Genomic DNA, 13,710 nt, shown 5'->3' on the forward strand with positions numbered 1-13,710 from the left:
ATGTGCTAATGAGGATATATGTTAGATATAGGGAAAAATTAATGAAAACAGAATGATTTATAATGTTGTAACACTAATTCATAAATGAAAATAATTTTAATTCTAGTTAAAATACATTGATTGAGGATGCATAATAATTCAATCTACTATTCTTTGCAATGTGTTAAATTCAGGAACAAGATTCTTCAGACTAACTGAAGAATTCTTAATATTTTTGCATTTTATTATTATTTTATTCTCTTTAATATTGATTTCTTTATCAAGCTTAACAGTTTTTGATTGTCAATGAACGCATACAGCAGAAAGTTTTTTTATTAGATAAGTATGTTAATAATTTAAATGTTTTTTTTTCATACAAAATTATTTCACAAATTGAAATTTATTTATTTTTCAAAATGAGTTCCAGTTATTTTGTTAAATGTGTAAATTAATTGTATAAATTTCTTGTTTCAGGTTGCGGAACAACTCATAAATCCATTCGGAGAAGACGATGACGATTTTGAATTAAATTGGTGTTTGGATAGAAATTTACAGGTACATTTTCTATGTTTTAAGATATAGTATGTAGTTTTTAACTCAATATTAATTGAAAATGTATATACAATCAGCCATTTGTCAGAAACACTTGAATTTGTGAAAACTGTATTTTCAATGCATTTGCATCTTACTTCATTATCATTATTTCATAGCTATGTTAAAATTTTAACTTTGGAAGTTTTTACATGAGAAAATGTTTTAGAAAGCACTAAGTTTTGATGAATTCTTTAGAATGCATTTCTTTATTTTTGAATTCATAATCTATTTACTACCAACAGGAGTTTTAGCAAAACATTCCTGCAACAGCTGATTGTGGGCCAGGGGAGATTGATTTCACCCATTTCATGACCAATGGTGGCAATGTGGTCACCATTGCAGACAGGCCGCCTTCACAAATCAAAGATTTAACCCCTTCTATGTCAGTGTCACATCTCATACAGTGACATTCCTATATCCGTATGGTCGCTTTGCATGCCATGCGACTAAGAGAAAAATTGCATAATTGAAATTAAATTTTGTTGCTGCATACATGTCTCTTTAAATCCGCAATGATTTTTGTATTTCTGAATATTGCTAAGAGATGGCGTGACTAGTCCCACTTTCTTCACAATTTTCGCAGTGAGATTTCCTGCCTTGAATTGAAATCAAAATAATGTTGAACTTTCTGTCATTTCGTTTTTATCAGTGTTACCTTTGCATGTTAAAATAGTTAAGATACATTCAGAGAGTGAGTTCGAAAACAGTGAATTTATTATCTCTCAGGAGGAAGATAATAGTTCAGATTTATCAAGTGTAAGGTTAGAAAATTATTTACTGTTATTGATACGGGGTAAAGTGAAAAAAACTAATTGAAATTTTTAAGATAAAAATAATTAGATATTAAGATAATTAGAAATATTTAAGATGAAAAACTACCAGCTGTTAAAAAAAAGAAACTAAAGTTTTAAAGTTGAAAGAAAGGAAAAGAAAATGTTCTCTTAATTCCTACGACAAAATTTTATTGCTTAAAATGATATTTTCTGGAAAAATTATCTATAAAGCATTAAAATAATGTCTATCAGAAATATTTTTCAAAATGCAGTGCTACCAAAAAACACCTATTAAAAAAACAAGGATTATATACAAAAAGCCAAACAAAATATTAAAAAATCCCAATTTGTGAAAGAATTTCTTTTGAAAGAAAATGAATATTTTACCAACTGAATATTCTGCAATAGGTGGAACACCAAATAGTGACTGCCTATTCATTACATCCTTATTACGTACTAAGCTTAAATTAACATAAGGGTGTGTTGGATCCAAAACTTAGTTTGGAATATTAGGATGAATTGTCATCTGTAATCTTTTTCACGATAACAAGTGTTAATTAAAAAAAAAAAAATATGATGTTTAACAATGACCATATGATAATTTTCAAGGATTTCCTTTCTCTAACAACTTTTGTTTATTCCTACTTGGATTTCTTAATTCAAATATTTATACACTTTCATTTAAAATAAACTTTTATGAGCGACTGTTTAATTTGTTCTGTTTTAACTGTTTATTATCTGAAGAATTTTCGGATAATTCAGTATTTTATAACTAAGAAATTTCTTACTTGCTTATACTAAATGTTTTATGCATTACCTGAATAGGTGTCGTTCATGATTGTGGATGAAATGCACCAGAGACATCCACGTCTCGTTAAGGACATGTATTGGGATGAACTTGAACCTCAACTTCCTTACACAAAATCATCCTTCATGATGAGAACGCAGCCACATCTTGGATCGGCTGTTAATTTGGAGTGAGTTTCTTTAATTTCCTTTTTTCAGTCATTATTAATCAAACTTTTTTTTAAATATTAATTTTTAAATTCAAATTTTTAGATGTGTGTGTGTTTTTTTTATGTTTACAAAATTATTTTTTTGCATTGTTTGAGGATAATAATTTATATTTTTATTTAAAAAAATAAAGAAAATATTCTTATTAAGCATTTAAATTTTTTTTTTTTTTTAAATTTGGCAAATGCTTCTAATCTTTAAAAGCTAAAGCTTTTTTTAAAATTTTTAAGAATTAACAAAAAAAAATTTTTTTTTTTAATATCACTGCTACGTCAGTGTCTAGGTCAGGGGTCGGCAACCTGTTTGTCCTTAAGGGCGCAATACTAAATTTTAAAATCATCGAGGGCGCATATTTTACAGATAATCATGCACAATCCTAAATTCAACTGACTACTTGCTGTATATCGCCGTTTGACAAGAGTTAAGTAAATCGCTCTGGCTATCATACATTTACATTAGTCCAGCGAGGGCGCATTAAAAATCGATCGGGGGCGCCGCGTTGCCTACCCCTGGTCTAGGTATTCAGTTGTATGATCTAAATTGAACCTTCTAGTTTTCAAAGTCTTTTTTTTTTTTGAAAAATACATTAAAAAAATGGACAGATTTTTTAAATGAAATTTTATTAACAAATAAGTTAACAATATATAAAAAAATAAAAATAAGAGTAGCCTTATAAATTTTGTTAGTTTCAGAATTGTCAAAAATTTACATGAAACTGGAGGACCTTTCACAAGTTTTATAAAAGTGTATAAATTAAAACAAACATATACTCCTGCTGATTTCAGAATATTTAATAGTCTAAAATATTATGTAAAAAGAATAAAAATAAAAAGAATGTAATGAAATTTCCTGTTTTGAAATTTTATGTACGTGTACCAGTGGGTCTTTTATTTGTTTACTAGTAATTTTAGAAGACAGATCTTATATGATTAGTTATTTCAGAAATTAGAATGAATCTTTTTTTAAATTTTTATCAATTGATTTAAATGGTGAACTAAAAGGTTGTCCATAATTGTAATTTTTTAAAAATTGTTTTGCTGCATTTAAAATTCCTCAAACACCTCTTTAATTGAAAACATTAAGTTCTTATTAAGAAGTATTAACAAAATGTAGATTTTTAAAACTGTGTTTTGTAAAAATTTACTTTTGTTTTGAAGCAATTAATAGTAGCTCAAACTGAAATTACTGGAAATTTTTTTTAATGTATTGTTTATACTTATATAATTTCTATCAATTTTAAAATTTATGCTTGAATTTGTATTTCACGCTATTTATTTTATAATAAAGAAAACCCATTTTTGACGTTGCAAAGCTCACTTAAAAAAAAAAAAAAAAAAAGAAAAATTTTTGCTTGCCTATTAAAAATAATAATTCACTATTCAGTTCTTAATACAAAAAGCATAATTTAAAAACATATTTAGAAAACCTCTAAATTTTAATAATCAAAGACTTGTCATGGTTAATTTACACTGCTAAGTCTCTAAATGAGGTAGCTTTTAATTGAAAAATGCATTTTCTGAACTGATTTTTGATGTTTCGATACATCAAATGTTGATATTTTCAGATTTAAGGCAGTATTTATGAACTGCTTTTGTACTTGTTTCTATTTTTTACCAACTTAAAGATAATTTTTTTCTCTCCGTAGCAAATTGTATGTCATGTTATATTGTATGAATAAAAGGGAAAAAAAATGCATGCTAATTTTCTCAAAAAATAAACATTTGATTTCAAGAAATTTAATCTAAATTTGATTAGAAAAAAAAAATTATCTTTAAAAATAATGCATGGTATTTCAGTCTTTTATAAATACATTTCTTTCTTTATTTAGCATTGACCCTGAAGAGGCAGAATTTGTTCCTATGGAAACAATTCTCGAAGAAGATAATGACAACAACAATTACAACAGTCCTCCTCAAAGTCCAACAAATGAACTGTCTCCAGGTTTCAGGTCATTTGCTGGAAGCAAAATTAATCTTAATGGGGAAGATAATGTCTCACAGTCAGGGTTGAGGTTTCTGGAGCACTTCCCAGGTGCCAAACTTCTCAACATGATAATTGGTTCCAGTAATGAGAACTTGACTGGTACGCCCAAGACACCCAAAAAGGAAGGTAGCATCTTCTCAGGCTTTACTCTCAAGACGCCTAACCGACGATCCATATCTAGTTCCATTGCCGAAAGCTTGCACGATCAGATGCTCGATGGTAGGCGTGACGTCGGAGAGCCTCTCATACCCACACGTGCCGGCACGCCCATTCAATCAGAGCGCGAAGACCTGCGCCACATCATCTTAGACATCCCTCCTGAATCCAACTCAATTGATTCTGGACAGAGCACCCCAGCTACTGTCATTGAAGATTACAATCGTTGCCACGATCTCGCCTCTCCGGCTACGATCATCGAAGATTACAACCGCCGCCACGATCTTGCCCCTCCAGCCACATTAATTGAGGATTACAACCGTCGTCACGACCTTGCCTCTTCAGCTGCAATTATCGAGGATTACAATCGCCGGCATGATCTTGGTCATCATGCCACTATAGTCCATAAAGAAGTTGATCCTAATCCTGATGAAAATCCTGTCATTGACCAATCACCACCTTCATCCCCAAATGAAGGGGAGCCCTCCCCATTTGAGCCCAATTCTTCCCAAGAAAGTTTGGTGCCATATGTTGATAGTAATCAGAGCACAGTTAGCAGCTATGCTGAGCTTCTGAAGCATCCCAAATAAAAATGCAGGGTGGTCTAGATGCTCACCGTAAAATGCTGGTGATAAGATTTTTTAAAAGATTTTTTTTTTAAAATTTGATTTACAGTTAGAACTAACTTGGTGACATTGAAAGGGAATTCTTCTTATACTATTTTATTAACATTTTTATAAAAAAAGAATTAAAAAAATTAAAAAAAAATTTTTTTGCTTTTGAATTATGTTTTTAATTTTAAATGTATTTTTTACTCAACCATAATTTTTACTTTAAAGTTTTTTACGTAAAGAATTTTTACTTTAAAGTTTAATTAAAATTTTATCTTCCAAATTTCATTTAGGTAAGTAAAAATTAATGTATTTTAAGAAAATTCTGAATTGCATTGTTTCTTCCTTCCCAATAATTGTAAATTCTTGCCTCTGTTAAAAAAAACTTAAATAATTAAGAATTAGCTTTGAATTTTATAAAATTTTAAATTTTATACTTTTGATTAATTACACACAGGGTATGCTTTTTGTATTGAAACAACATTAATAAAAACTAAATATATATTTTTTGTTTACATTAATATATATATATTTACTTTTACTATTTCCAAAATCTGATAAAATCATGAATACAGTTTAAAACCAGATTCTTTAAATGTACTTATAGTTAACTAGCATGTTTTGATTTTTTAATGCTTAATGAAATGGAAAACCCCTTTTTAATGTTCACCTAGTTAGTTTATTTTTGCTTATTTTTTTAGTGTAGCTCTTTAATGGTGATATTTTTTTTTCCACCTTGCTTTTCAAGATCTATTTTATGAGCATTATATACAATACTAGACAGTAGTTAGCATTTATTTATCTTTTTTATTATTTTTATTGTAATCTTAACCTTGTTTTACTTCTGATTAGGTAATTTATTCACGGAGATATGAGTGTATTATTTATATTACTAATTTATCTCTTGTATTATCCAGCCATTCTGTTTCATTTTATTTACTTGAAAGCAGTGTTGTCTGGTTTATGTGTGTTTTAACTTCACTTCATTCTTGAAATAAATAGTATTGCTATAGATCTATTAGCGATAGGGAGTACGACAGTAATATGTAATTTTTTTTGTGCACTTATCTATTACCAGCATCGAGCATTAGTGTTAAATTCACTTCCCCTACCCTGCAATTTAAAAAAGTAAAATTTTTAAAGATTTTCAAACCACCTCTTGCTTTTTTACAAAGCATCCTGCCATTTATTTTAGATATTAGAATCTCTCTAACTTTCACTGAGTGCTGTATCGAGAAAAATTATTCATTGTTTCATCAAAAATTTAAGATTTACTGTTTTGGAATGATATAAAATTTTTTTGATGAGGTTTTTCAAATTTTTTTTGTATAATCTGTTGATTTCAAGATTTTTAACTGCATAAATATTGCATTTTCTTTCTCAGCGCGTGTTATTTTTTTTTAATGCTAAATATTAACTGCATCTGTGAAAACATGAAATATTTTCTTATCTAACAAAGTCGAAAAGTTTAACTTCTATCATTAATTCAAAATGCTATATTTCTAATCCCAATGACTAGAATTATATTTGCTTTGAAAATATCTATTCTAGTTAAAAGATAAGAATAATATAAACTAGATTATTCTAGATCTATTATTAGTTTTTTGAGATGCTAAAAATTTATTGTTTAAGTCTTTTTTTACTATAAATTTCTATTTATAAGGACAGTTTTTTTTATTGTAATGTTAACTAAGGTTTAAATTAATAGTAATCTATACTCAAAATTCTGAATTTTCAAAACATAATTTTTTTAAAATATTTATGTTGAAATTTGAATGTAAAATTATGCAGTTTTTGCTATCATGTTTAAAATGCTATTTATATTATAAATGTAGATTTAAAAGAAATCAGTTTTACAATTTTAGCATGACCATCATCATTGCTTTATGTTGAATAGATACATTGTTTTTTAATGAATCTCTCTTAATCATTGTTGTGTGTGTGTATGTATGTGAAAGTGTCATTGTTTACCTATCACTGGTATTTTCTCCATGGTGTATTTCCACTTATTTTTATATATTTTGCAGTATAACAGTTTTTCGGTCTATACGTAATGCAATGTCCAATTATTTGCTTACAAACATATTGCATTCAATTTAACAAAGTTTTTGTTACAAGTTTTTGTTATTTGAATGCTAAACCAAAAGTATCTTTAACTGTGGGTTAAAAACCACAACATTTTCAAAGTATTTTGTTTTAAAATATGTTTTATATTGCTACCCAGAATGCAATATTTTTTTATTGTATTTCTTTATAAGGGAAAGTCAGAATAACGAACAGGTCCAACTCCATTCTTACAAATCATGAATATTATTGATTTTCAATCTTCCTTAACTTTTTATTGTAAATTGAAGATGTAAATTTTAAAAAAAACATGAAATATCTGATTAGTTATGTGCGATTCACAGTATTATTTTTAAGAATGATTGTTTCTTTATCATAATTTTTTAAGAGTAGAGGCTTGTGATACATGATTTGTATTATTGTAAAAGTCAGTTGTATGTTTATGAAGTTGAAAATGAAACTAAGGGTGTGGAATTTAAAATTTTCTAAAATTTCCAATATGCATTTTTTAAAAATAAAAACTTCAACTAATAAACAATTCTGAATATTTGTTTTTTTTTAAAAAAAATAAAACATAAAGATGTGGATTAATCTGTGATAAAATCAAGTGATATTAATAGAATTCCAATTTGTTGTTTCTGAGTGTCGATGGCTTTTAATGGGTGTATATATTTGTTTCTTTCATCCACACCCTATGTTAAGTGGAAGCTTTAAAAAAAAAAAAAGAGTACATTTTTGATAGCATTGAAAAGATATATTTTTCTTCAGTATTTAACTTTTGTAACAGTTTTCAACCATTACTATTTGTGTAAATGTTCTTGTCATTTTTATGTGTATTGAAATTATGCTTCATTAGGTGTAATGAATTTTTGTGTTTAATAATTGGCTGTGTCATTTTATTTCACAATTCCAGTCACCTTTCCCAATAACTAGTCACTTGCGACAGCCAGTTTGTCGGCTAGCATGTATTCATCTAATTTAGTAAAAATGTGTTAGTTAGCATTACAGTATAGTAAGCTCATCACCTTATCTAAATAAGTTCACTGTTTTCAAATCCCAGCAATGGCTGGTCTATACAGTTTCTGTACTCAGCTTTCATTGACCACAGTACCACACAGTAAACATTACGTTGATATAGCTAGTATATTGCCCGTATCCTAAGTGGTTGAGGGATCACTGGTTAGTCCTCTTGTCAGGCTAACCTTGGGAGGCGATTTTATTCTCCGTGTAACTCAAATGTGGGTTAGTTCAATCAAAAGTTAGTCTTCCAAGAAGGTAAATTTCTCCCAATGCTTGATACAGGAGTTCCCTTGTCTTCTTGATTGGGTTTAAAATTACAGGGCTTTGGAGTTGAGCATTGGTAGTCGTCAACTCAAAGTTCTGTCGCTTATTCAGCGACTGTTATAAAGCATCGAAATAAATCTTTTTTAATTTTTTTTCATTATCCTATCAGGAACATTTGAACCAAATTTGAAACTTCTATTTTGGGGAAAAACTTGTGGGTTAGTTATAGGGTCCATTAGGCTACTACCCCGACAATTACACAATCTTGGAGTGAAACTTTTTTAGTTTTTTAATATTTGATAAGGAACACATGGTCAAGTCATGAGATTCCTTTCTCGGTAAAAGCGTGTTATAGCATTATTGATATTTATTTTTAGCGTTTTGATTAATTTTGTAACGAACACATGATTTAAAATTGACACTTTAACCTTAGTTAAAACTTTGTATTTAGCATTACTGTAAATTATAGCTTATTGCCCTCATAATTGCAAAATTTTGACAGTTTTTCTCTTTATCTCATTTAGAACTCGTGGTTCTAAAAATTTAAAAACATGTTACATATTTTTACTGTTAATTAGACTAATTACTCTTAGTTATCCAGATAATTATAAAAGATCCAAATGACTTTGAACCTATATAAGAGTTAATTTGTTGCTTATTAAAACTGCACCAATTACTGAAATTAAGCATCATTGGTGTCAATAATAAAAGGAGACTATTTACGGTTCCGCATAACGAATAAATAAATTTTCTTCATTAATTTTACTACAACCATATTTTTTTAAATTTCAAGTAATTTTTCCAAATTTCAATTAGTCTTTACGGGGCTGCATAGCTCGGGGTATCGCATAGCATTCGTCTCTCAACTAGGCCAACCGCGTCCGAATCCTAACTGTGGTTGGGTTATGCGAGTTCTGCCCCCGGTTCGCACCGACCATAGTATTGACGTTAAAATTTTCTCAGTGATAGAGGGATCATGGGTTGGAATCCTTCCACCGTTGGGGTAACCATGAATGGGTTTCTTGTTTTTCTTCTCTATGTAACGTGAATAGGGTTTAGTTCCATAAAAAGCTCCTGTACGAAGGCTTGTTTATCCCAATGCTTGATTCAGGACTTCTTTAATTTTCTGGGTTTGCTTCCTAACTACAGGAATATGGAGTTTAATATTGATAGTCTTAAATTTAGAATTTAGTCGACAATTCAATGCCGGTTACCGTTGTTGAACAGCCGACCCAATTTAGGGTTTACGATTACTAATGTTCAACTTCGTAGCCATATAACCCAATCCAGAAGACAAGAGAACTCTTGGATCAAATGTTGGGAGAAATTTGCCTTCGTGGATGACAAATTAAAGATCATTGACGTCCCTAATGGTTTGGCGATTTTTTATGCTTTAGTAGACGATTTGTTTTGTACATAGCTTATTCTTTTACTTCAATTAGTAACTATTACCAAAATTAACTATCATTGGCTCCAATAATAATGGTATATTTTTTTTGAAGTTTTTCCTCAACGAATTAGTAAAATTTCTTCATAAATTTTGCTTTTCAGTGCAAAAAAATTTTTTTTTTCATTTCTGTCACCGTTTATTTTAAATTGTTTAGTTTTATAGTAGTAAGTTTTAAAATCCTAACTATAATCTAATAAAATAATATATATATATATAATTACAGTAAAGACCACAAAAGGATAAAACGAAAAAAAAATTGAAAAAAATAAGTTAAATTTACTGTGCATAGGCTGCAAGTATGCAGAACTTGTAAAATAAGTCAAGAATATAAAGAAAACAGATAGGATAAAGATTAATTAAAAAAAGAAGAAAAAGAAATTCTAACTATTAAAATATTTTTAATATATATATATATATATATATATATATAAACATAATAAAAAAATGGCAATAGTTTTTTTTATTTTGACCTTTCAGCTGCCCAAAACTATGTATGTAACTATTTGCTTTATTCAAACAAAGCTAAACCTTTAAAAGAACAGCTATTTACTCTAATTTTTAATTGCAGATCATGCCCTTAAACTTATTAAAAAAAATGCAACCATTGCCATCTTATATATTCCTATCTTATATATTAGTACCATTACATCCCACAAGATGGCAGCACTAAAGTATAAGATGCTTTATTTTTTTTCAATCTTTATTCTAAGGACATTTTTATGAAAGGAAAATAATGCTCATATTTATTAAAAAAGAACTTTGTGTCGTACAATTATGACTTCAAATTAATTTAATGAGTGTCTTATTTTGAAATAAAATCTCATTGGTTCCATGTTCAGTCTAGCTGTCGGGAATTTACGTTTTATTGTGTTCTTTTATATCTTATTCATGAGATGGCAGCACCAAAGCATTCTTAATTGTTAAAAAAGTATTTGTTAAAATATTATGAAATAATCGACTCTCAAAAATTTTAATGATTGCGAAAAAAATGAAGGCATACAAAATCAGAGTTTAAATTTGTTTAAACCTTTAATTAATGGTTTAAAAATTCTTTTTAATTCTTCAAAGAGAATATATTTTTTCTTTGATAATTCGTAAGAAAACTAATGAAGCTCAAATTTGTTAGAACTCTACTCTTTATATCACATTAATATTTACTACTCACCTTTCCACTAGTAGAATATCTAAGTTTACATTCATCAATACTCAAACTGCTCACGATCGTCCATTTCCTGAAGTTTGGGTATTATATCGCTTCTTGTAATTATTCCAATTCAAAAAGTTTTAAATAGCTTGTAATATTTTAATTCAATAGAAAATGAGAAATATTGAAATTTCTCGATTTAAAAACATTATTAAATTTTCAAAGTATTGTTTTATGTTTTATTCACTTAAGTCTTCCAATACGATTTTCAAGGAAAATATGATTAATTTGCTTTCTGTTGTCTCTATACATACATTTCCATAAATTAACTAAAAGGTCCTTCACTATAAGCTCTACAAACATAAATTCTTAAAAGTATCGTCCCAATTCCATTATATTTTCACTCAGAGGAAAAAGTATATGTTGGAACTTCGAAAATCCGCCGCTGTAACCGTAACCTTGAGAGCTGGGCAATTATTCATAATACTATCATTGAACTCATAGCTTATAAATCGATATAATTAAATTTAATATTTATCGATATTTATCGATATTAAACATGGTTTTTCAAAGTTCTTAAAGAAAGGGAAATAAAAACAGTAACAGTTTAAGTGCCTTTTACATTTGAAGCAACGCTATACTTTTATATTCTCTTACCGCTAAGAATTATCTGGGCTTTAAGAACGGACAAATAACTTAAAATGTAATTTATTTATTATTTTTTTAAATTGTTTTTTTTTTTTTAAATGGCCATTTTGGCGACAGTTGTTTTCCACCAAGAAGAAAATGATTAAAATTACTGTTTTATTCTCTGCTTTTGCAACTTTTTATGAGCCCAGATAATGTAGCATTAGAGTAAGTTTTTGAATATTAAAAAATTAGACCACAAACGCTCTTCATTTTCACGAAATCATGACTTCATTCCATATTGACGTTTTGCGCCATTTTCAGAAAAAACCTAGACATCGATAGGGTAAACAGTCATGAGTTCAAACTCACAGCAGTTATGAAAATAGCATATTATTCGCAAAAAAGCATTATTTCAAAAGGCGACGGAGCTTTTGAAAAACAAAGTTTCGTTCTCTGGAACGGTAAGGTCACTAGAAGGTCGGCAATGTTATTTTATAATCACTCTGTACATAAGCTTAGGAAAATAAATAACCACATCAATAAACAAATGAAGACTGTTATAACAGCTACTCATACATTTATTGGACACAAATAAACATTCTATACATCAGGAATGCAATATGGAAACAACGTTTTTACACGCGACACAACACTTTGTCTAAACAAAACATGATTGTCTAATAAAACACATTTATGAAACGAATAACGGACACTCGGAATAGTTACATCTGACAATCACCACAATAATAGTTAATAAAAAGGGAATAGTTAAAAAGTTTAAGTTGTGTCCTTCCTGTTACTGGTTGCGAAGGGAATTGTTTTTGTTTAACAGAATTGAAGGGAAAAAGAAAACATTTCGAAAAATGATAAACTCTCGCATACACTGTGTTGCGTAATCACCGTATGTTGCGTAATCACTGTTTCAAATACTTTTTCAAAAATTAAGTAAAAAACATATATCTACATGGAAAATTCGGTTGTTTGTAAACTGCCGAAGTCATTTTGCAATGCGCCTATAAGACTCGCAACAATATGCATGACGACGGCAGTCTGCAAAGTGCCGAATTTTCCAACCAGCTTATGACATATACATAATAAGGGTCGAATATTAGAACAAAAGCAAAATACCATCGAAATTTGAAGAATCAAAATTATCAGAATGGGATATTCGAGAAGAAAAAGACCGCTGATCCACAACCACCTGACCTATAACCTCAGCGCCATCTGATTGTTTATAAACAAAATGGCGTGTTAACTGTTACAGCTGTTAGGCTTGTTTTATTGTAAACTTTTTTTGGTTCTTAAAGAAAAATTAATGGCTCATTTCTTTTGTTTTATCAAATATTAATTACATATTTCTTTAATTTAAAATAATTCCTTAGTTATGAGATTTAGGTACGATAAATGATTACGAAACCCATATATCGAACTCAAATTTGGCGAGCTAGGCTTACTTGAAATAGAATGGAACGAACAATTGTTAACATAAACATATGCGACGTTTAGAGAGCCAATCAGAATCGATATCCGGGATGAAGTCACTTGCACGTATCCAATTATTAATTACAATCGGCAAGTGCAAGCTCTTACTCTTAAACGATGTTATAAACATTTATATTAATTATTTCATATTAGGTGAACGTTTTTAATGCATATAAACATAACTAGAGGTATAAAATAATAAGCTAACTTTTTTTTAAAAAAATTCTTGTTTACAGAATTAAATTCACTAATATTATGTTATATCAAATCAGATCGGTTTTCATTTTTATTTCCCCACCAATTCCGATTATTCGCTCCATTCTGCATTTTGGTGATTTTCATCAAAATATGACGGGCAGTTAATCAGCATTTAACGGTATCGTATCCCTATTTAAATATTCACACTCCCATCCGGGCATGTAGAAGTAAAAAATACAACCCCGATGGGAATCTTTACATGCTTTCGGCTTGTCGGATAATATAATTTTCAAGCTCTGTTATGAGGTCATAATGGAATTTGTTCTAAATTTACTTAGATTGCTTTTC

General features: G+C 28.9%; 1 protein-coding gene across 2 annotated transcripts in view; it reads left to right on the plus strand.

Annotated features, from left to right (window-relative positions):
• The window catches only part of LOC107455216 (bestrophin-4), a 29,139-nt gene extending 21,083 nt beyond the window's left edge, over positions 1–8,056 (plus strand). For both annotated transcript variants that reach the window (XM_043050077.3, XM_043050078.3), the window contains exons 8-10: positions 454–534; positions 2,172–2,323; positions 4,189–8,056. In XM_043050077.3, coding sequence (XP_042906011.1) covers positions 454–534; positions 2,172–2,323; positions 4,189–5,089 — 1,134 coding nt within the window. In that variant the 3' untranslated portion in view covers positions 5,090–8,056. The remainder of the gene's footprint in view (positions 1–453; positions 535–2,171; positions 2,324–4,188) is intronic.
• Positions 8,057–13,710: the final 5,654 nt, after the last annotated feature.

Source organism: Parasteatoda tepidariorum, chromosome 9 (assembly GCF_982258835.1).
Source record: "Parasteatoda tepidariorum strain Cologne lab strain chromosome 9, Ptep-v5.0, whole genome shotgun sequence".
NCBI classification, from domain to species: domain Eukaryota; kingdom Metazoa; phylum Arthropoda; class Arachnida; order Araneae; family Theridiidae; genus Parasteatoda; species Parasteatoda tepidariorum.